Source organism: Sapajus apella, unplaced genomic scaffold, assembly GCF_009761245.1.
Source record: "Sapajus apella isolate SASKATOON/1434 unplaced genomic scaffold, GSC_monkey_1.0 scaffold10, whole genome shotgun sequence".
Taxonomy (NCBI): domain Eukaryota; kingdom Metazoa; phylum Chordata; class Mammalia; order Primates; family Cebidae; genus Sapajus; species Sapajus apella.
Genome location: NW_022436950.1, coordinates 42,125,984 through 42,150,205, shown reverse-complemented (window position 1 = coordinate 42,150,205; position 24,222 = coordinate 42,125,984). Strand labels below are relative to the sequence as shown.

The following is a 24,222-nucleotide window of genomic DNA, read 5'->3' as shown; positions in this document are numbered from 1 at the left end:
GGGAAGACAAAGAAGCAGAAGAGAACTCTTTGGGGTGACGGAATCATTCCATATCTTGATTATGGGGTGATTACACAGGTAACTTTTGTCAAAACACATCTACAGGTCATTAAAATGGGTACACGCCATTTTATGTCAACTACTCATAATACAGTCAAGTTTTCTTTTTTTCCTATTTTTTTTTCTTTTAAGATAGAGTCTCATTCTATTGCTCAGGCTAGAATGTAGTGGTGTGATCTCAGCTCACTGCAACCTCCGCCTTCTGGGTTTAAGTGATTCTCCTGCCTCAGCCCCCCGAGTAGCTGGGATTACAGGCACCAGCCACCATTCCCAGCTAATTTTTGTATTCTTAGGAGAGATGGGGTTTCACCATGTTGGCCAGGCTGGTCTTGAACTCCTGACCTCAAGTGATCCACCTGCCTAGGCCTCCCAATACAGTCAATTTTTCAAAAAGAAAAAATAAAATAAATAGGCTGGGCACTGGGCTCATGCCTATAATCCCAGGTTATACTAATTTACATTCCCACCAACAGTGTAAAAGTGTTCCCTTATCACCACATCCACACCAACATCTATTGTGTTTTGACTTTTTAATTATGGCCATTCTTGGAGGAATAAAGTGGTACCTCACTGTGGTTTTAATTTGCATTTCTGTGATGATTAGTGATGGTAAGCATTTTTTCATATGTTTGTGGGCTGTTTGTACATCTTCTTTTGAGAAATGCCTGTTCACTTTTTGATGGGATTATTTTTTTTTTGCTGATTCACTGGAGTTTCCTGGTGCCAAGGAAAGGACCAATTCAAAATCAGGAGATTTGAAGTCGGAACTTTAACTCCCTCTGTAGTATCCCAGCAATAACCCATGTTCTCCACAAATACACAGACTGATTTTAAAAAGCAAGCAAGACTTATCAACAGATCCAGAAATGCATTTCAAATAAGCATGCTTTACTTTGCACATATTAATAATTTATCAAATTTTATATTTGTTTTGATACATTGTTAATAATCATTGTAAACTCAATCCAGAAATTTATTTAACTCTTAGTATCTTAGGATCACATTTGTATTACAAAGTATTGTAAGATAATCAGTTTTTAATGTAGTACATTTGGGCCAGGCACCGTGGCCCACACCTATAATCACAACACTTTGGGAGGCCAAGGAGGGAGGATCCACTGAAGCCAGGAATTTGAGACTAGCCTGGGCAACATAGGGAGACCCTGTCTGTACAGAAAATACAAAGATTTGCCAGGCATGCTGGTGTGTGCCTGCCTGTAACCCTGGCTACTTAGGAGGCTAAGGTGAGAGGATTACTTGAGCCCCGGAGTTACAGGCTGCTGGAAGCTATAATCACACCACTGCACTCCAGGCCAGGTAACATAGTGAGACCCTGTCCCTGCAAAAAAAAATAAAATGTATAATATTTGGATAAAAGTGCTGCAATTTACAGGCATGAGCCACCACACCTGGCCAAATTCTGCATGAGAAAGTGAAATAGAAATATAAGCTCAAGGAGAAAAAGGAACAATGTAAATTTTCCAACTATCAAATAATGCTTGCTCATGTATTTTTTAAGTGAAGGTGGGACACTCAAATCACAACAGTGTTTAAATTCCATTCAACACATTTTATACAGTGATATAATCTTTTCATTTTAAAAGTCAACATTTACACTATGCCAGGAATTACATCCTTTGTATCTTTCCAACTTTATGATGAAAAACTTTAGATGTCAACCCCCCAAAAATGTGCAAGGGAATACACGGCTTATAAAAATCTTTTGGTGGTAGGGGTTGGGTGTGAAAAATGTTCCCATGAGCTACTTGTAAGTGTCAGAAGATGGCCCAGCATGGCCATCCTCTTGGTCCACCCAGGATCAGTGACAGAAATCACACTCTGCCCCCTTTGGGCCCTACTTAGCAAGATGCTTTAAACCAAGAGACCACGATCACAGTGATTTCCTGTGCAAGTCTTTAAAGAGCTGTCCCAGTTAAAGCCTGTCCAAAATCTCCAGAGTATAAAAAATGATAAGCAAAACATTTCTTCCTGTACTGTTTCCTTGACCAAAGAAGTTGTCCCAGATCTGTTCCTGTCATGACACACAAAGCCATCAGCCACACATTCTTGACTGTATATTTAACAAGACACCAAGGGAAAAAAAAATCCACCAAACAAAAACTGGCAATATTTTCTATCACCAATCCTTTTACTAGGGTTATTTATATAACCAAAAATTAATTATTTCCTGTCCTTCCTCTGTTCATGGTAAAGATCCCAGGAGGATGAAAAGAAGGTAGATTTGGTAGATAGAAGAAGGAAAGGATGGTGATAGAAAAAACATAGCAGCAGAGACTGGCACTAGATAATTCACTCATTCAATAGTCATTGCTAATCTACTACTACTGAGTTAACTGGAGCCCCAGAAACTAAAAAGTTGGGGTACAAACATTTTCCCCCAGAAGTAAAAAGCCATTCAGTGGCTTAGCTCCAAACTTCCCACGTCACACATTAATCATGGGGCTAAAAATGGACTGAAACCAGAAGTGAGAGGCTCAGTGAAGAAACTTGCCCCACTCCACCTCGGAAGGAAAATGAAAGGATTCATTAAACACATCTGCATTTAGACACATCTAAAGATTAGGCAGTCCTCTGACAAACGTTCTCTTCAGATGGCCAATTTTAAATACTTCTCACAAAATTCTAAAAACAGAAAACAAAACATATTAGGGAAGAATTTCAGAGGTGAAGGCATGGGAAAGCCTTAGTATTTCAGGATTATTACCAGTCACCAGTGTTTTCAAACAAGAATGAAGTTCCACGATCTTCTGTGTATCACAAAGATCTTTACCCACAGGAGAGCAAGGCAATATCCTTATGGCCTTACAAACAACGGGCTCCTTCTTCTAGACCAGCTTATAAGTGGGTGATACATTCTAATCTGGATAATGTAGATCATACGATACTAGAATCACACGATAATTACCCAGGCGGCAGCCTTCAGCATTCTATCACAGGGTGTTTATACAGCATTTTAGGCTGTATCCTAAATATAACTGTAGAAATGACACGTGATTTTATAAGTGCTGTTTAAGAACAGGATAGGCAAATGAAATGCACCTCAGACTGAGCCAGAAAAAGCAAGAGCTCCACCTCACTAACAATCAACAAGCTAAGTCACAGCCACTGGCCTCAGTTTCTCCCTGTGAAGAATGGGGATTCTGGCGTGCATCTCCTGTCTTCCCCAGACAATTTATAACACTCTTCAGAAAACACTGGCGGTCCCAGACATCTTAGGTACTGAGTCACTGTCCATGTTTTTGTTTTCTAAAGTTGCACACTACATTAACTTCTTTACAAATCTTTTAAACAAGTTTCTTCAGTCTTAATTATTTCTCTCTGAAGGATAGAGAAAAGGAGGTCAGTCAATACGTGTCATCTTTCATATAAAAGTTAGCTTCACTTCTGAGAAAACTGAACCTTTATATGAAGGTAACATGTGTTGACTGACCTCCTTTGTGGCCTCACTAACCAGTTCAAGGTGCCCATCTTCATCCAAGATCAAACGGAACTCCAGGCCTGGGAGGAGTTTCATAATAACTCAAATGACTCTGGAAGTACAAGATCAAGAGTCAGATGTTCTTTATAATTCTAATGAAATGAACACTGGAAACCATACACACACATGTTCATTTTCATTCTCTTTCTCTCTGCTCCCCTGACACACATACAAACTTATAACTCACACAGAAATTACCAGACTTAGCTTCAGAGAGAATTTTCTAGAATAATAAGAAACATTAGATAAGTAGACAGTTTTAAAATTCATTTTTAATTGTATAATTTTCATTTATAATACTTAATCTTTAAACTGTGTTTTCTTAAAATTAGTTTTCTATAAAATTAAGGCCATTTCCGTCCCCATATTTATCTAAAGTCTCTACATGGGGAATAGAAAAATATTAAGATTTCTGTTTTGCTCTCAAATATAAGAGGCAAAGATCTCGCTTCCCCCATCTTGGCTCTCTGAATACATCAAAAGTACATATTAACTGTTTCTGAGTCCACATCTGGAGTTTAAAAATCCTATAGAAAAGGCAAGTGATTTAAAATATAAACATATGGCTTCCTTCTCCACAGTGATTCCTAGAGAGAGGGGAAAAAAAAAAGTTGAATACAAACAAACTATTGTTTTATGGAGAATTTTTTTTAATTGAAAGCATACCAAAAAACAAAACTAACTAAGCTTCTACTTTCTTCAAAGTGCAACTTAGGTAATACTAGGACTGTAAGAGTATAGCATTCAATTTCTGAAGAGGATGGCCCCAAGTCTACCTTTGCATTAGAGCAAGAGTTTGGCAATTTTTTTCTGTAAAAGGCCAGATAGTAAATATTTTCAGCTTTGCTGACCCTGTGGTCTTTGCCACAACTACTCAGCTCTGCTGTTGTAGCACCCATAGACAAGACATAAACAAATAATACAACTTTATTTATGGACAAAGAAATTTGAATTTTGTTTAATTTTTATGTGTTGCAAAGTATTACTCTTTTGATGCTTTTCAATCACTTAATAATACAAAAACTATTCTTGGCTCACAGGCCACTTTAAAGCAGGCAGCAAGCCAGATGTGTCCTGTGGACAGTAGTCTGCAACCCCTGGGTTAAAACTACAGAGGACTGGAGCAGCTGCAAGAATAAACTCTAAACCAATGTCCTCATTTCTTAAAGAAAACTGAGGCCCAAGGAGGTTAAATGACTGGCCATGGTCTCACAGCCAATTTATGGCAGAAATGGAGTTAAGAAAAATACTAGAGACTAGCGAACAATACAGTCAGGATAGCTAAAGGTGACCCCAAGAAACCAAAGGGCAAGATGTCTGCTTATGCCTTCTTTGTGCGGGCATGCAGAGAAGAACGTAAGAAGAAAAACCCAGAGGTCCCTGTCAATTTTGCAGAATTTTCCAAGAAATGCTCTGAGAGGTGGAAGACAATGTCTGCGAAAAAGAAATCTAAATTTGATGAAAAGGCAAAGGCGGATAAAGTGGCTATGATCGGGAAATGAAGGATTATGGGCCAGCTAAGGGGGGCGAGAAGAAGAATCCTAATGCCTCCAAAAGACCACCGTCTGGCTTCTTCCTGTTCTGTTCAGAATTCCACCCCAAGATCAAATCCACAAACCCTGGCATCTCTATTGGAGACATGGCAAAAAGCTGGGTGAGATGTGGAATAACCTAAGTGACAGTGAAAAGCAGCCTTACATCACTAAGGCGGCAAAGCTGAAGGAGAAGTATGAGAAGGATGTTGCTGACTGTAAGTCGAAAGTTTGATGGTGCAAAGGGTTCTGCTAAAGTTGCCCAGAAAAAGGTGGAAGAGGAAGATGAAGAAGGGGAGGAGGAAGAAGGGGAGGAGGAGGACGAATAGAAAAACTGTTTACCTGTCTCCTGGTGAATACTTAGAGTAGGGGAGCACCGTAATTGACACATCTCTTATTTGAGAAGTGTCTGTTTCCCTCATTAGGTTTAATTACAAAATTTGATCATGATCATATTGTAGTCTCTCAAAGTGCTCTAGAGATTGTCAGTGGTTTACATGAAGTGGCCATGGGTGTCTCGAGCACCCTGAAACTGTATCAAAGTTGTACATATTTCCAAACATTTTTAAAATGAAAAGGCATTCTCCTGTTCTCCTGACTCTGTGCACTTTGCTGTTGGTGTGACAAGGCATTTAAAGATGTTTCTGCATTTTTTTATTTGTAAGGTGGTGTTAACTATACAGTTATTGGCTAGAAATCCTGAGTTATCAATTGTATATATCTATAGTTTGTAAAAAGAACAAAACAACCAAGACAAACCCTTAATGCTCCTTGCTTGGCCTTGAGGCTGTGGGAAAGATACCTTTTGGAGGGGCTGTAGCTCAGGGCGTGCACTGTGAGGCTGGACCTGTTGACTTTGCAGTGGGCATCCATTGAGCTTCAGGTTGTCTTGTTTCTGTATATAGTCACATAGCATTCTGCTACCATCTTAGCTGTGGACAAAGGGGGTCAGCTGGCACGAGACTTTTTTGTTTTTTGTTTAAAGTGCGGTAGTTTTTAAACTGTTTTTAAAGAAACTGTATTACTCTTCATTGTCAGTAAAATGAAGAGCCACTGCATCAATGAAAGTTCAAGAATCTTCTGTACTTAAACATAATTTGCAATGTTCCATTATTTTTTTTGTATGTTTAGAATGCTGAAATGTTTTTGAAGTTAAATAAACAGTATTACATTAAAAAAAAAGAAGAAGAAGAAGAAGAAGAAAGAGAGAGAGAGAGAGAGAGAGGAAAGGAAAGGAAAGGGAAAGGGAAAGGGAAAGGGAAAGGGAAAGGGAAAGGGAGGGGAAGGGAAGGAAAGGAAAGGAAAGGAAAGGAAAGGAAAGGAAAGGAAAGGAAAGGAAAGGAAGAAAGAAAGAAAGAAAAATACTATTCAGCCTCTGGAAGAGCTGGTTGAAAAGGTAAAAGCAAGGCCAGGCACAGTGGATCGCTCATTCCTATAATCCCAGCACTTTGGGAGGCTGAAGTGGGCAGATCCCTTGAGTCCAGGAGTTCAAGACCAGACTGGTCAACATGGTGAAACCCTGTCCCAACAAAAAATAAGCTGGGTGGCATGGAGGCACATGCCTGTAGTCACAGCTACTCATAAGGCTGAAGTGGGAGGATCACCTGAGCCCAGGAGGTCAAGCTATGATGGCGCCACTGCACTTCAGCCTAGGTGGCAGAGTGAGACCCTGTTTCAAAAAAAAAAAAAAAAAGAAAAAGAAGAAGAAGAAAAGGAAAAGGTAAAGGTAAAGCAATAATGAAGAAATGTCCTGCTTGAGTGCAATTTACCAGGACAGGCAGTGGGGCGCTTAAAACCAGAGATGTCACAGGAACCTCGTCACTAGTCATAGAAGCTCCCAATACCTGACTTCCCACTGTGTAATTTGTTATTTGCCTGTCACTACACTCACTCTGAGGGTCCTGTATCAGCCACTAGAACCCTTTGAGGGGCCAAATTACCTGTCAGCCTGATTCTTTTCAGCTTTCTGAGTGACAAAGCTCTTGTCGTTTCTTTTGCAGTGTAAGTAACAATCTCCACTTCTGTTATTCCAATGCTAGAACTCCCAAGATCTAAGTGTCAATGTGGCTGAACAGCAAGGATCAATATCAATTATTTCAAAGAGCAGATGACAGCAGGTGATGACCAATTAAGCTTGAAGCTCAAGAGCATTTCCAACACTCACCTAAGAAACTAATAGTCAATCTCCTTCCCACTCCTAATGCCTTCCCTCTTAAATTAAAAAAAAAAGTTTCTTAATGTTTTTCTCCCATTTTTCCTTATTCCAACTTCTCTTATACTGATTGTCGTTTTCATTTCCTGTGACTCTTTTCATTTTGCCCTACACCTCGACCAAGTATCATCTCAAACTGAAATGCTTTGTTAGAATTAAGATACATACACACATCCAATGATGTTTAAATTATCTGCTCTTTAAGTAGCATTCTGTAGTTTTAAAAGGGAAAAAATCCCAAATTAAAGTAACTTTTTACACTGTATCCTTCATCTAACGTGTTAGGTCACATTTTATCAGAGAAGTTTGTTTTCTACCCTGTTATAAATGTATTCAAGACATGAAATTTCACACCAATTTTTTTTTAGCCATTCTGCTGTGATGATTTTTTATGAAGATTACTCTATCAACTATTTTGTTTTTACACACTTCCTCAAAAAGACACAGTTTCATACTTCTGTGAAGAGGAAGTGGCATTCTTACAAGTAATTTTCAAAGTTATTTTTGACAAATCAAGAATGGCTGAAAACTCCTCAGAATCTTTTCAACACACATTGATCCTCCTAGGTCTATCTTAACATAAGATTCTTCAGTCAAATAAACTAAGTCAACTGATCTGATAAAACCAAAATGAAAGACAAACTTACTTCCTAAAGCTGTAGGAGCCAAAACGCTACGATTCAAACGGAAGTATAGAAATTCTACACAAAAATAAAACAAACTCTTTCTATCAATGTTGTGTAAGTTAGAGAGAAAGAAGATTAGTTAAAAGGTCATAAATCCAAAACAAAAACTAACTCAAATCATATTTTCATAGAGCTTAAAATGACCCGAGAAAACTGGTCTCTTTAATCTGAAAAATGAGGAACCAGCCCAAGATTCAGAGTTACTTACTGAGTACCAACCAAGCACCACTTGCTATACAAAGACTTTTCCCACTTGATTATCACAACTTCCCCATAAAGCAAGTATCATTTTACCCATCTTGCAGTCAAAGAAAGTTGTAGCACAGGAAGACGGACACAGCTCGTTCGGAGTAGCCCTGTGCACATTGCCCAGGTCTCCAGACGTCAACTTTAGTATTCTAACTACACAACTCACATGGAGTATTTTTGGAAACTGTTCAGTGAGATGCCACAATATTTTAAAATAATATACATAAAATAATACAGTACCCTGAAACCTTGATAAAAGACTCCTTGCTAAAAAGTGTAGCTACTTCAAAGATTGTTTCTTCTTGGCTGCTAAGGAGCATTAGCAACTAAACGTTGCATTCATCTCATGAACTGCAAGACATAATTATACTGAGGCTCCAAAGTACCAAATCCTTTGTCACATGGCTTCTAAATTACTCATGACAATATCATTTACTCAAGTCACAGTTGCACACTTCTTATGCTTATGGTCTATGCTTAAATCCAGACTCCGTTAAGAAGGACAGAGAAAGATTTTCAGACTTGTAGAAATAAAGGAAGATATTTCAGCATGCCTGAGCAATGGTGAAACCACTCAAGGCAACAACAAACACCCACTTCCTTTTCAGGTAAGAAGAGAGGCATGGCAGCCAGGCCCATTAGAATTGAGACCTTGCAACTGTTTGCTGCCTTTAAAAACTACACAGTTTGCCGGGCGCGGTGGCTCAAGCCTGTAATCCCAGCACTTTGGGAGGCCGAGGTGGGTGGATCACGAGCTCAAGAGATCGAGACCATCCTGGTCAACACGGTGAAACCCCGTCTCTACTAAAACTACAAAAAATCAGCTGGGCATGGTGGTGCGCGCCTGTAATCCCAGCTACTCAGGAGGCTGAGGCGGGAGAATTGCCTGAACCCAGGAGGCGGAGGTTGCGGTGAGCCGAGATCGCGCCATTGCACTCCAGCCTGGGTAACATGAGTGAAACTCCGTCTCAAAAAAAAAAAAAAAACTACAAAAAAAAAGAATTTATAAGGCAATGTAAGAAATGTAAGAAGGGCAATAGAGTTGCCCCAAATCACTTTCTTACATTGCCTTATAAATTCTGTCTTAATTAAACTGTGTAGTTTTTTTTTTTTTTTTTTGAAACGCCCTTTCAAAAAAAAAAAAAAAAAACTACACAGTTTAATTAAGACAGAATTTATAAGGCAATGTAAGAAAGTGATTTGGGGCAACTCTAATACCTAAATTCCCTTCCAAATATCTTACACTGGAGACAAGCCAAATCCAGGTCTTCCTAAAAGCACACAAGATGAGACTCTAAGCTCAAATATCTGACTCAAGTTGTGAGGCCACTTAAACGACGTCAATAGATATGTGGACCACACAACTAGCTCAGAAGCATATTTCCTTGGGCAGCAAAACTAGCAAAATCATGTGCTTGTATGGACAAACAAAGGATTCTAACAACTTTACTGACGGCATTCTATCAAGCGAGAGCGGAGGCCTTCAGAGGGGCACAAAGGTAACAGGAAGACGTAAAAAGAAAAACAGCTTCCAAAAAGAATATGTCACTTAAAGAGGTGCCCTGAGAAAATGCTCAAGTAGGTCAGGCACGGTGGCTCATGCCTGTAATCTCAGCACTTTAGGAAGCCGGGCAGATTACTTGATTCCAGGAGTTCAAGACCAGCCTGGGCAACATGGTGAAACCCTATCTCTATTAAAAATGCAAAAATTAGCCAGGTGTGGTGGCACCCACCTGTAGTCCCAGCTGCTTGGGAGGCTGAGGTGGGAGACTCAACTGAGCCCAGCAAGTCAAGGCTGCAGTGAGCTGTGATCGCACCACTGTGCTCTAGCATGGGTGACAGTGAGATCCTGCTTAAAAAAAGAGAGAGAAAGAAATGCTAAAGTTTTATAGTTTCTAGTTTTGTAGGAGGACTCTCTTTTTAAACACAACCACGATATCATATTCACACTTTAAATCATCAGATATCCAGTCAGTATTCAAATTTCCCCAATTATCTCAAAGAAGTGTGCTTTTTAAAGTTTGTTTAAATCATAATCCAAATCTATTCACTGCAATTAGTCTGCATGTATCTTAATTTCCTTTTAATTTATGGATTTATATTTCCTCTCCTTCCTTTTCTTCCTCCTACAATTGATTTTAAAGAAATTGTCTCTTTTTTCTATAGGCCTCCCATAGTCTGGACTTTGCAGTTTCTTGTCTAAAAAAATATGTAAAACAAGTCATCTCTAGATCCAGAATCCCACTCCTGGGTATCTACCCAGAGGAAAAGAAGTCATATGAAAAAGATACTGCACACGGGTGTTTATGGCAGCACAATTCACAATTGCAAAAATATGGAGTCAACCCCATCAATCAATGAGTGGATAAAGAAAATATAGTAGACACATACCATGGAATACTACTCAGCCATAAAAAGGAATGAAATAATGGCATTTGCAACAACCTGAATGGAACTGGAGACCATTATGCTAAGTGAAATATCTCAGAAATGGAAAAACAAACACATATGTTCTCATTCATTAGTAGGAGCTAAGCTATGAGGACACAAAGGCATAGAATGATACAATGGACTTTGGGAAATTGGGGGAAATGGTGAGAAGGGAGTGAGAGATAAAAGACTACACACTGGGTACAGTGGACACTGCTCAGGTGATAGGTACACCAAAATCTCAGAAATCACCACAAAAAACTTATTCATGTAACCGAACACCACCTGTTCTGCAAAAATCTATGGACATAATTTTTTTAAGAAGAAAAAGAATCATCTTCAGACCTACTATATTATTCCATCAATGTCCTACATTACCATCTAGATGCTTTCAATGAAGTCCTTGCTACTCCAAAATACATCTTTGTTCACTGAATGTTGCCATGGTACATCATGCAACATTTTATTCAAGCAGGGAGTATCACAGACACAGAAGGGCACATAAGGCAACACCTTACTTTAATGGTTCAATACTTTTTGGAACAAAGTAGGTACACATTAATTTGTAAAAGGTCATGTGCAACAAACGGAAACAGTACGTGTTGCTTAGGCACAAATTCATTAATTCAAGTTTTCCAGCAGAGGATACATAGTACCTATCAAAGAACTATGAAAAATGTGTTAATATGCAAACACCTCTTCTCCCCAGTTTGCAAGGTGGATATTTCCTTTCCTCTTTTTCCTACCTGACATGAACCCAATGACTCAGTAAATTTAGTCGCCAGGTTACCTGTCAGGTACACAACACGTCAGTCATCTGAGTTCCACCCGCATCTGCTGCCTGAATCATTCCCTTCCTCAAGTATCAGTTGGACTCCCTCCAGCTCCCTTCTTAATGACTCTGCTCACCTGGGGACTTCTGAAGTCCCTAATCAATACCACTAAGCATAGTCTAAACCTGGCCTATACCTGGGTTGATAGCTGTTTCATATGCCACATGAATTCGGTAAACATGGAGGAGGGCCTTTCATGTGCAAGGCATTCAATATCTTCTAACTAGACTGTGAGCTCCGTGAGGAAAAGGGCCTCTTGTGATACTGCCCCTATTTCAAGAATCCTAATGCATCATGGCTAAGAATGTGCACCTTAGAGTTGAGGTTGCCTCAAAAGTGACTCCCAGAGTTATGCAACCCTGAAAACAATTATTCAGCCTCTCAGTTTTCAATTTCCTGGGTTTTTTTTTATTTTATCTGTTTATTTATTTTGAGACAGAGTTTTACTCTTGTCACCCAGGCTGGAGTGCAATGGCACAACCTCAGCTCACTGCAATCTCCCCCTCACAGGTTCAAGCGATTCTCCTGCCTCAGCCTCCTGAGTAGCTGGGATTATAAGCACCTGCCACCACGCCTGGCTAATTTTTGTATTTTTAGTAGAGATGAGCTTTCACCATGTTGGCCAGGCTGTTCTGAAACTCCTGACCTCAAGTGATCCACCTGCCTCGGCCTCCTAAAGTGCTAGGATTACAGGTGTAAGCCACCGTGCCAGGGCTCATTTTCCTCCTCTCTAAAATGAAATGATGATAGCCACCCTCTCATTAAAACATTAGGATTAAATCATGTAAAGCATGATTCTTGTCTCCTTGTTCCCAATTCTCTCTGTCTGGTTTCTATTTTATTGTGCCTGGTGTTACCTCTCCTTCCCTTTTGTGGAGAAGGGGAGAGCACAGAGCTCCAGCAGAGCTATGCCAGATCACTGCTATGTAGATGGAGCTCATTAAACAGTTCTTGATTGCTTGAATATATAGGAGATCCACTCCACAACATTTAGGGTCAATATTTCCTATCCCCTAGTATCACCTTGATACTTCCCCTAAAATAAATGGAACTGAGAATTAACTACAGTGCTAACCATCCTCACAACCAAAAGCACAGTTTGAAAGGAGGGAAAATACAATCAGAAAAATAGGACAATATGTTATCTTTTATATTTTCGTAGGGCAGAGAACTTTCTCTTACTTTGTTTGCATGGAAATTTGACATCCCAGTGTAAATGAAAGCTGTTTATAGAAGTGTTTGTTTTGTTTGAGCACTTCATCAGTAAAAACCATTTGAACGTGTACCTATATAGACACACATACGTATTTATATTCATTCACTTAATACTTACTGAGCATTTACTACGTGCCTTACCCTGTACTAAGTGGTGAAGATACAGCAGTGAATGAATCAAACTAACAAAATAATCTTTGTCCTATTATCTATATCTTAACCACATGTAAGTTTTGATTTTTAAAACGGGGGAGTAAAATATATGGTATGAGGGATTTGTACTGTGGAGGAAAATAAAGAAAGGCAGACAGGAAATGTGGAATGGGCATTTTAAATAGTGTGGTCAGAAAGGGACTCACTGAGAAGGTAACATCTGAGGAAAGACCTGAAAGAGGTAATGGTAAGCCACGCAGATGTCTAGGGAGGAGTTGCTTGGGGGAGCAGGAACAGCAAGGGTCCCGAGGCAGGAGTGCAGCTGGCATGTTCACTAAACAGAAGGAGGCCAGTGGGGCTGGAGCCAAGGAGCTCGGAAGAGATCAAGAGCAGATAAGGCTGGACAGGTGAGTGAAGGAGCCGAGTGCAGAGGTCACTCTAATGACCTTAGTTAGCTTTCACCCTGGATGAAACTGGAAGTTTTTGAGCAGGAGTGACAAGTTCTGAGTTCCATCACTCTGAGAGTTATGCCGAGAGCAGAGTGTAGGGGCCAAGGTCAGATGGAGGAAGACCAGCAGAGGCTGCTGCAGTAACCCACATGGTGATTCGGACAGGTGGCAAACAGTGAAAAATACAGCCGAAAAGATGATGCAGTACTAGCAAATAAGTACTAAAACTACATAAAAATTAAAAGTTTAAAAGAATGATTTAAAGAAATATGAATTCCAATATTCTCTTTCCCAAACTCCAACTCAATAAAGCACTGTGTTCATCCTTGGAGTGTTGGCCACACCTACTTTAGGAGGCCACTGTTTAACAGTAATTGGTTGGCTGACTTGTCCCAGCTGACCTGAATGCCTCGTGGCTTTCTGTCTTTAGATTTTATGCTCAATTTCCTTTTTCCTTATCTTGCCAGTCTTAGACACCAAAACAAGTCTCCTCTACAGAGACTAACCATACAGAGGCTGGTGACTACACGTAGGAATTTTCCTTTCTTGAGAAAGTCTGTGGCCACCATGTCAACTGCACCCAACTCTGGGCCAACCTTTGAGAAATAAACTTGTTAGAAGTACATGTTATTTGGGTTCAACAAAACAGGATTTTGCCTGGGAGAACCCAAGATATTTGCTAAAGCAGCACCTCTGAAGAAGGCTAAGATGGGCCCCAGCTCACAAGAGACAAGATGGGGTCTGTAAGGATTGCTCCCTTTATCCTGTAAGAAGTTCAAGAGGATTCTCAAAGGACTACACTGAGAACAGCCCCAGGGCTTCTGTGTCCCCACAGTCAGGCTCCTGGAGATCCCAGAAGACAAGCTTCTTGGGGAAAGGACCCCTCACCCTTAGACCAAACTTAGGATGTGTTTACCAAACCTGGGACATTTTAAAGCTGCCACCAACACACTTGGTGCAAAATCAGAAGTTCATAAAAGGCAGATACTTTTCGAAATGAGATTCCACAAAATGAGAAAAGACTGACACTGAACTATGTGAAGAGCTATCTTAGAATGTTAGAGCTTAAAAGAATTTAGAGAATTTTCTACCCGTTCCCATTTTGACAGACAAAGAAACCATGGCCAGGACTTACCCAAAACCATACAATTGTTAGAAAAACCATGAGTAGAATCCACATCTTCTAATTCCCAATCTAGTGTTATTTTTAAAACAAACTAAAGCAAAACAAAATTTTTAACATTAAAAAAAAGCAAAACTTTTAGAGACAGCTTAAAATTGTGATTAATTTCCATGCCTAGGCTCAAACAGATGTTTCCACAAATCTCCCTAATTCTACTATGACCTCTGAAAGTTCTCTTAGAGGAAAATGGTCTTCTGGTATAAAAGACATCTTAGAAAGTTATGCTGAAATGCTTAAGACTTCCTGGGATGGGAGCAAGGGGACTCTAAGCAAATGAAAACCAAGAAATGCAAACAATTATTGACTTAGTAAACCCTGAAACAGCCCAAAGGTGGACTATATACTTATTTGCTTAGCTCACTTTATAGAATACTAGACAAATTTTGTTTTCAAATGGTGAGGCAAGTGAAAAGATCCTTAAAAATTATGAATATCATAATTACAAACTGGATTTATGAATCATTAATTTCAACCTCTTAGGCTACCAACAAATTTACAAACATGAACACCAATAAGAGCAAATACCGGCACTCCCAACCTCTGAAAGCAGCCAGAGCCAGATAAGATACTAGTTAAAAGGTTTAAAAGGAGTAATCTATAAAAGGGTTAATCTAAAGAAGGCGGTGGCTTACACCTGTAATCTCAGCACTTGAGGAGGCTGAGGCGGGCAGATCACTTGAGGCCAGGAATTTGAAACCAGCCTGTCCAACATGGTGAAACCCCATCTCCACTAAAAACACAAACACATAGTGGTGCATGCCTGTAATTCTAACTACATGGGAGAATGAGGCACAAGAATCACTTGAACCCGAGGGGGGGGTGGGGCAGGAGGTCACAATGAGCTGAGATTGCACCACCGCGCTCCAGCAAGGCTCTGTCTCAAAAAAAAAAAAAAAACCACAATAAATAAAATGGGTAATCTTCGAATATCTATTAATTGAAGTAGGGTTGATAATAAGAATTAGTCCCTAAGACACTGATGCTGGCTAAAAGCCTCCTCTGGAACCTGAAGCTGTTTGACTTTTTTACCTGGGAAACCTTATTAGAGCTCATCTGCAAATACACCCTTCATAGCCACATTTGTAAGAAAGGCTATAACACAAACCATGTGAAGAGCACTGGTCTCCATCACAGGCACCGAGTCACAGAAGGGAAAGGGCAGAGCTGAGACACCAGAAAGGCATCCAGTCCAACCTCTTCATTTTACAAAGAGAAACCTGAAGCCTACAGAGTTAACATGTCTTGCTGGGGTTGGCTAATGTACAACATATGTCACTTCTCCCTTTCCATATATCCATAGCAAACACTGGTAATCAATCACACTTTCTCCCATCCTTAACTGCAAGAGTCAGAATGCTTCTATCAGATTACACCTGTAATCCCTGGACCAACTGATCAAAACTGATGTGTGAGATGGAAGTCATTTCCCAACTCTGCACGAGGTCATAAAACAATCTTTGTAATACTGCACCAGTGTGGGCCTAACTCAAAAGAGAGTGAGTAGCCTGCTACTCAAACTAGTTTACGGTCACTTCAAGCCTGCAGTGAGCAAACATGGAATCTACGTGGATATATGATGACCATGTATCCAGGTTTACCCAGGACAGTCCTGGCTCACATCTGTGGCTTCATATTGAGTAGTATCACCTATGATTCTCAAAAGGATAAAAATGATACAGCCATCCTAGCTCTATGTAGTTCCTAATCATCCACAAACATTTATAAATGTTGTTTGTTTCATACATGATGTGTCGGGGGAAAAAAAAAAACATTTAACCAATCACCAGGAGTTTTCTCATACAAAGGAGCTTTCAAATAACACTAAACCAGTTTTCAAGAGGGAGTCAGGGATCACTGTCCAAGCCAATCTTTTTTACATATTGAGCTTCAATATTAAATTCCTTTGAGGGAAAACAAAAAGGAGTGTCATAGCTTAAACAAATTTGGAAACCACAGGATTATCAGATCCCTGTAGCTCTGCCTGTTTTTAAATTATTTCATGTTATACTTTAGCCTACAAAAATTAACATTGTCTTGTAGAAATACAAATCTTTTTAAAGAATCTTTCATTCCTGTTTCTGGTGCAAACAATTTGTGCCTTTTTGAGTTTATATTTACTCTCTGTTTAAAGCAAAAGAGGAAGTAAAAAGTTGAAATCCTAAAAAAAAAAAAAAAAAAAAGCTGGTTCCATCAATCCAGAGCTAGAGCTTACATGCTGGTGTTGAACTTAAGCTAAAGAGCCAATTATATATGTAAGAGAAGAATAAGTTTATTTGGAAAAGTCATCCATCTAGCGAACACAGATATCAGCTATGTGCAGAAGTGAAAGGTAATGATATTAAACGTTCACATGGAAAGTTTAAAAATGTTTTCTGGCTGCCCAGACAGAAGACTAGAAGGAAATATATCAAAATGTCAAGAGTAGTTATCTCTCAGTATAGAGGGTTCAGATGATTTTAAAATTTGTTTTGTTTTGCTCATCTAGCTTTCTAATTTTCCTATGACTGCAGTACATTTAGTTTATATATATATATATATATATATGTAGATATAGATAGATAGATACATAGATATTTGTAAGAAAAAAATCACTGAACTACCAACATATCATTCACCAGGGTGGGGAAGTGGAGAAGCTGTTTTGGGAGAAGCCAGGCAAGGGCAGGGGCCTCAGAGCAGCTCCCTATCCTGTACAGAAATGGGTCTGGCCCAAGAGAGAGAAGGAGTTCAGGGAACGCTGCTCATCCAATGGCATCCCTGTAAACAAGAGCAGGCACCCATTAACCCTATGGTTGCACTGCCCTTTCAGCTATGAAAAGTATAGCCTTGTGGTCAGAGCCCCACCTGTGCAATCAGACTGCCAGGGTAGGACAATGTGCTAGGTCACTTACTGGGCGTGTGACCCTAAACAGGTCAATTAGCCTCTCTATTCCTGTTTTCTCATCCATAAAATAGGAATCACACACCACCTACCTCCTAGTGTGGCTATGAGGATTAAGACATGATTCACTGCAAAGGCCCAGCATACAACAAGAGCACAATAAATGTGTGACAATATTAGGTCTCTGCCATGAAACACCAGCCTCAAATGCACTCTCAAAACCACGTGATTGGGTCCCGAAACAACCAGAAAAGGCTCCAAATAAAGACTCTTTTTCCTTCTTCTCTGCTGAAGGCAGGACTACAGCACAGTGTTTGCTCTGAGACCAGTGCTCTAGGGAGCGATGGAAGAACAAGGGCAGCCCAATAAAACATGTAAGACGTCCCAAGGCCCCACACTATGAGCTAGAAATCTTGCTCCCAAAGTTACACAGGATTTCTAGTCTCTTGCCACCACCACCGCTGCCAGCCACTGCCTTTGGCAAGAAGGTAGGTGACTCAAGTGTGAACTAGGACTTGGCAGGGGAACACCAAACCAGAAGGCCTCCAGGCAGGAAGCTCCAAAAGGGCCACCTGCTGAAATGGTTTGTCTGCAGGCAGCCTCCAAGACCAAAGTGGTGTTCTGCTATCATTAGCAAATGCAGGTAAGAATAGTGGACATTTTAAACATACAACAGAACTTACCATCCTAGCTTCATAACTCTGAAAATAAATTTCAGGTAGAGACCCAGGTTGAAGATATGACCACACACTTAAAACGACTGTAGTGCCTTAACTATATGACATAAAGAACTCCCCAAAAAAGTCAATATCAAATCAATTTGCAAAAAGGTGTCATGGCTATCATTGAATCAAAATGCATTAGATTTGTATGTAGTAAAATTTTCTTTCCCAAACTTAAAATTATCTCACTTTACCAAATCTGTAAAACTCCTAATACAAGAAAATAATTACATTATCATATTAATGACACAGTTGAGTGTGTTCTATGTTATACAGAGTAACCAATTCCTCCCAGTTTGCCTGGAATTTTCCCGGTTTTACCCCCATGTGCTGAGAAACGAGTCAATCTGCACAAGCCAGGATGGTTGGTGCCCCCTAAGGCTGCAAGAAAAAGTACGTGTGTCCTGTGAAGAGGAAAACAGAAGGGACACAGTTACAAAAGTTACAAATGCAGAAGTGCTAAATGCCAAGTTTGTTTATAGTGATAGCTCCCAGTTCCTTTTCATAGTAAAAAAAAAAAAAAAAAAAAAAAGACTAAAAATCACACTGATCTCTTCCTTTCAGTTTTTACTCTCCTGAAAAAAGAGTTGGGAAAAAAACATTTTCCTTCTCTGCAGGATTGAGAGGTCACTACAGGACTGACTGCTGAAGTAGTATCTGCTTCACCAAGCAAGCTCCTGCACCTAGCTTTAGCTGGACAGAAAAATCTCATCATCTGACACACCTGACTTTGGCCACATTTAAAGACAAATCAAGGCAATTTGTGTTTCAGGTTATCAACAGCAAGAGTGTGTCCTCCAACAAAAAATTTAAGAGGCCTAGCAAAAATCAAAATTTACTTCACAAATAGGGCATTTAACAGATGAGGTGCCAGGCACAGTGGCTCACGCCTATAATCCCAGAACTTTGGGAGGCTGAGGCAGGTGGATTGTTTGAGCCCAAGAGTTTGAGACCAGCCTGGGCAACATGGTGAAATCCTGTCTGCATAAAAAATATAAAAATTTGCCAGGTGTGGTGGCACACACACCCATAGTCCCAGCTACTGGGGAGGCTGAGGTGGGAGGAGGATCCTTTGAGCCTGGGAGGCCAAGGCTGCAGTGGGCCATAATTACACTATTGAGTCAGAGTGAGACCCTGACTCAAAAAAAAAAAAAAAAAAAAAAAAAAAAAAAAAAAGAAAGGAAGGAAGGGAGGGAGGGAGGGAGGGAGAAGAAGAGAAGAGAAGAGAAGAGAAAAGAAAGAGGGAGAAATTAAGAAGCGATTGTTTTACTAGAAGCTGAATGGAAAGCAAGGCACTCCTGTACAAACTCTAAGGCAGGGATTCCAAGCACGCAGCTCCCTACCCACAATGATGGAGCAAAACTCTTTTAGTAGCAGTCTAAGCAAATGATTTTAAAAGTTAATCTGTGAGGTTAAGAACTGACTTCTAAGAATTGAGTCTCAAACAGAAAAGGTAAGACCATATAAGGCAAGAAAGACTACACACTTCCTGGACCTAAAGCTGCACAGAAACCATCCTTGCTCACCACCCAGCCCACTTCCCCACCCCATCTCCTTCTGACTTTGTCCCAAGATAGACTGGCCATTTTCAGAAGTTCTTGAATCTTAAAACGCCTTAGGTTGTTTTTATGTATCTGGAGATGGAACCAAATGAAGGTTGCATGACTCTTCCTTTCTCTTCATACTCATACTCGTTTACTGGGGGAAGGAAGGAAATAAACTTGGAAACATTTTAAAAGGCAACATCTTTGAAATTCCTGCTCTGATAAGCCCTGAAGAATAACTTCCTAAGATCAAGTAATCCACTTTTCAATAGGGTTGATCTTGATTTAAAAAGAGATGCTTTCTTGTAACCCGTTCAATACATCCAATGAGATGATGGAGCTGTCCTATACCAACTGTAACAGAAAGCATAACTGCCTAGGAGGCAGGAGACACGGCTAACCCCAGCCCTGCAGGCCTGTAGCTGGCATTCCTTGAGGAAGACTTGCTTCACTTCTTCAGATCTGTTTTGTCATTTAGAAAATGAAGGGTTTGGGCTAGACCATTCTTAAAAGTTCTTAACAATTCTAAACGTCTATGGGATGTTCTTTCTTATATGTGGTAACAATAATACCTATTAGAACCATTCTTTGTACTTTGAAGATCTAGGGATTAACACACAAGTACAGCAATGTGTACCAGCAAAGATGACAGGCCCAAGACACACTAAAACTGTAAGATTTAAAATAAGCAAATGTCTTAACAGTTGGCAAAGTATGGGACCAATAGGTGAAGGAAATCCTGATATCAACTTACACTTTTAAATGCTCTGGAACCAATGAGAACAAATACATTCATCATAAGTACCAGCTGCTCTTCCTATTAAATTTAACAATAACATGAATTTTAACTGATTTCCCCGTCCCTAACCCCGCAACACCTGTAAATATTTAGGAAAAACAGGCTGAAACATTGAATCTAACAAGCAGAACAAATCATTGTGGTCATGGACTGCATTTCAGTTGCAAGATGTTCTGGCTGGATACTTACTGGAGAAAAAAAGTTAGCAGATGCAACCCATGGATAAGTTTGAGGTATTTAATACCAAAGGCTGGCACGTCTAACCCTGTGGTCAATGTCACGATTGCCTCTCTGTCTGCTAGGACCCCAAAACAAAGTTCATGTCACTACCCATGAATAAACCGGGGTCGGGTGGGGGGTGCAAACCGTTTCCTTTTATTGTGGAAAGAGCTGCAAAGAGTTTTGTCATGCAACTTGGTTGAACGCCTGTTAGTGTCGATGTAAGAGCAGCCAAGCCCGCGAAGGTGGCTGTTTCCATTCCACAGACCTGCGGCGGTGGGGACTGTCAATTCGATGCAGCAAATAACCCCACCTCTCCAACCCAGCACTCCAGAGCTGCCCTGTGTGGTGTCTCAACAAGGAAAGCCAACAAAGCTGGTGGACACCCGCAGACCGTAGCCCACCGCCTGTGAGTCGAGGCTCCAAGCCGACTTCACCCCCTCCTCAGAGGGACCGGCCGAATCCGAAAGGGCGGTCTCCAGGGGTCCCCATCCCGCACCACGCACACAGCCTGGGCAACTAAAGAGGAAGTCGAGATGTCACATCCCACGGATAAAGACAGCCCTGCCACACAAGAGCCGCATTGGGGGCCAGACTCCTGCTAGGCTGGGGAGGGGTCCCGGGCTGCTATCCTTTCTCCCTCTCCGTGCAGAGCGTCCTCCTCGCGGGGGCGCGGGCCGGCAGCGCCCACGCAGCGCAGCGCGGTGGGAGTCCCGGGAGCACCTCGAGCCCCCGGCCCCCTCCCCGGCCCCGCCAGGCCTGCGGCCGCAGCACCCCGCGCCCCGGCTGCCCAGCGCCCGCGGGCCCTGCCCGGGACTCGGGCGCGCAGTTCCGACGGCCCAGGGCGGGGACGGCGCCGCGGGCTCTTGGAGGCACCGACGGCCACGCACACTCCTCCCCCTCGCCGCGAGTAAACAGCTCGCGGGCGCGCTCCAGCCGTGCCCCCATCCCCCCGCCGAGCTCCGCGCCGCCCCGAGCCCGCGCGTCCCGCCCGCCGGCGCCGCCGCCCCCTACCTGGTCGGTGAGTTTGAGCACTGCCATTCTTCCGCTCCTTCGCGCGCACACACATGCAGGTCCCCAGCCCGCAGATGTCACGCCGGGAGCCGGGGAAGCGGAAGGGATTGCCAGGGGAAGGGAAAAAAATCTGGCTCCCGAATTTGACAGCCCTCCCCCTGCTCCTCCTCCGCCGCCGCCTCCTCCCGCCGAGAGGCTGACACTGGCTAGTGGGGTTTGCAGCCGAGCCCGCCCGCCTTTCCACAGGAAGTACCGGCTGCTGCCAGCCGGGCCGCCACTGACATCACCGCGCGGTGGCTCGCCCGCCGCCTGGGCCGACGCTGCCTCCTGCCGCCCGCAGCCGCGCCGCGCAGCCCGGCCCCCCGCGCTGCCCCCGCGCCGCCCCCGCGCCCGCCCCGGGCTGCCGCCTGCCTTCCGCACCTGCACGCGGCGCCCGCCGGGCGGGCCCTGAGCCCTGGGCGGATCGCCGGCTTCCCTGGCGGGTCTCACGCACACGGGTGGGGAAGCCCATGGGGACACACCCCGAGGGGGCAGGAAAGGCTGTCACTCACACGCCGTCTACTTTAACCGGGGAGACGGTGTCACGTCCCTTTCCCCTAATCCAGAATTAGATAGTGGCAGCGCCCCGACGGTCCCACCTCGCCAGGGACCGCAATTCCGATGCTCTCTTTGTTTAATGCGGGGAGGCCGTGAACACACTGTGATTCTTTAGAGGGTGTTTCTCAAACATTTCATTTAGGGGTGGAGGGAACAGAAGCTCTGACCCTTCCACCTTGTTCTCCAGCCACCTGCCAGCTAAACACACATGCACACAGGTACACACATATACTATTGTTAAATTCAAACACCCTGGGTTTGGTTTCTGCAGGTGCAGGTGGAGCAGAGTTCCTGGAGAAGCAAAGCAGTCCTAAATCACCGAAATGATGAAGCTTTTGAGTGTTCCCACCAGTTCTTACTGATTTCTACAAAATCCCAAATTACCAAGCTCATCAACAGATAGAAGACAGCTGTCAAACATCACGGGCTACAGCTGCAATGGTCGTATTCGTAAGAATAGTAAGGGTTGATAGTTCTGGAAGTTGGCGCAAACGCTTATTCATTGAACAGCTATGTACTGAGTGCCTACCTTGTCAGGCACTGTCTAGGCACAGGAATAAACAGGGAGCATAAACAAGATACCAGCTCTCAGAAGATGCCAACATAAACCACCTAGTCTCTGCTAATGAATGTAATTACAAACTGAGATAAGGGATCTCAAGAGAACACATGCTTCTGAAGAAACCCACGACAAAGGAATCAGACCAGACTGTGTGGGTGAGGGCAGGCTTCCCCGAGAAAGTGACAGGAGTTGAGATCTGGAGGAGGGAGAGTTAAGTAAGCAAGTGAGAGAGGAAGTGCTCCCAGGCAGACCATGGTGCAAACCTGCAGGGCAGCACTGAACAGCTTTGAAGAGCAAACTAGAGCTACAGGGTTCTTTGGTCAAGACCAAACATTTACCTCTACTGTATATTTGCAAACCAAATGTGCATTCTTCCTTCCTACTCTTAGAACCTCCCCCAAAAATTCCACATGAGATAGGAGAGAAAGAAGCATTAATATCCTCACATTTATCATCCAGCCACTCTGGTTGTTGAAGCAGCTAAATCCCAAGTGTACCTTTATTCATCCTATAGATTATAATTCAGATCATGCAGACAAGAAGAACCAAGGAAACTTGTTCCTGGCTTCCACTCTTCTATTATCAATGTTGCATGGAAACAAAAATATATATATATTTCTAAGGCCTTTCTCAGACATACAACAGATTGTTTATGTTGCATCTATGAGTCAGTTCTTCACTGCTGTTATTGGTATGTCTATTTACCGAGCAGTCTGCATGGCTTTGTTAAGTAAACTGAATAGGACACTGCATTCTCTACTTAAATAGAGCCATCTTGCAGAAAAGTGATAACAAATTACTTAATTTGGAAGGTGCACTCAAGATCCAATTTGATTCATCGCAGACATGCCTGCACCTAAGTTCCTGGGGCCAGAATGGGGAGGCAACAGTTCTCTGCCCAATCAGACCATTGTCCTCTTTTTGTAACTAGTACTTTTAAGACTCCCCTTACTATCCTGAAAAGTAATTTGGGGATAATATTTCCTACCTCTACAAATTTCAAAAACAAAAAAACCAACAAAAGTATATTGTCCTAACTGTACAATAAAGGAAAAATGAAAGTAATTTATAATGAATATCTATTTCAGTAGGTAAGTGGTACAACACAACTCTCATCTGACAAAGCAAAGCAGTAAGATGCTTGCACCTATGTGTAGAGGCTTTGTGAATGAGAGAATTACAAATGCAGACAGATATGAATATATAGTGCTAGCAATTCAAATATCAAGATTGATGTTGTCATAGGTAACATGACTTTGTGAAAGGTCGAACAACTCGTGGCCAAGTTCCAAATAAAATAAGGAGCAAACGACTGGGCAAAATTTATTGATATGGCTAGATTGATCAGAAGGTCTGTTTTTAATGTGTTAACCTGTACTTTGA

The 24,222-nt window shown here is 41.9% G+C and overlaps 1 protein-coding gene across 7 annotated transcripts in view; it reads right to left on the bottom strand.

Moving 5' to 3' along the window:
• Positions 1 to 22,215, bottom strand: part of ANKRD44 (ankyrin repeat domain 44) — a 335,610-nt gene extending 313,395 nt beyond the window's left edge. For 2 of the 7 annotated variants that reach the window (XM_032277672.1, XM_032277678.1), the window contains exon 1: positions 21,681 to 21,878. In XM_032277672.1, the coding sequence (XP_032133563.1) occupies positions 21,681 to 21,707 (27 nt within the window). In that variant the 5' untranslated portion in view covers positions 21,708 to 21,878. Of the gene's footprint in view, positions 1 to 21,680 lie in introns of all 7 variants that reach the window. The other 5 variants (XM_032277674.1, XM_032277673.1, XM_032277675.1 and 2 more) reach the window with 5 other exon arrangements.
• Between the last annotated feature and the right edge of the window lie 2,007 nt (positions 22,216 to 24,222).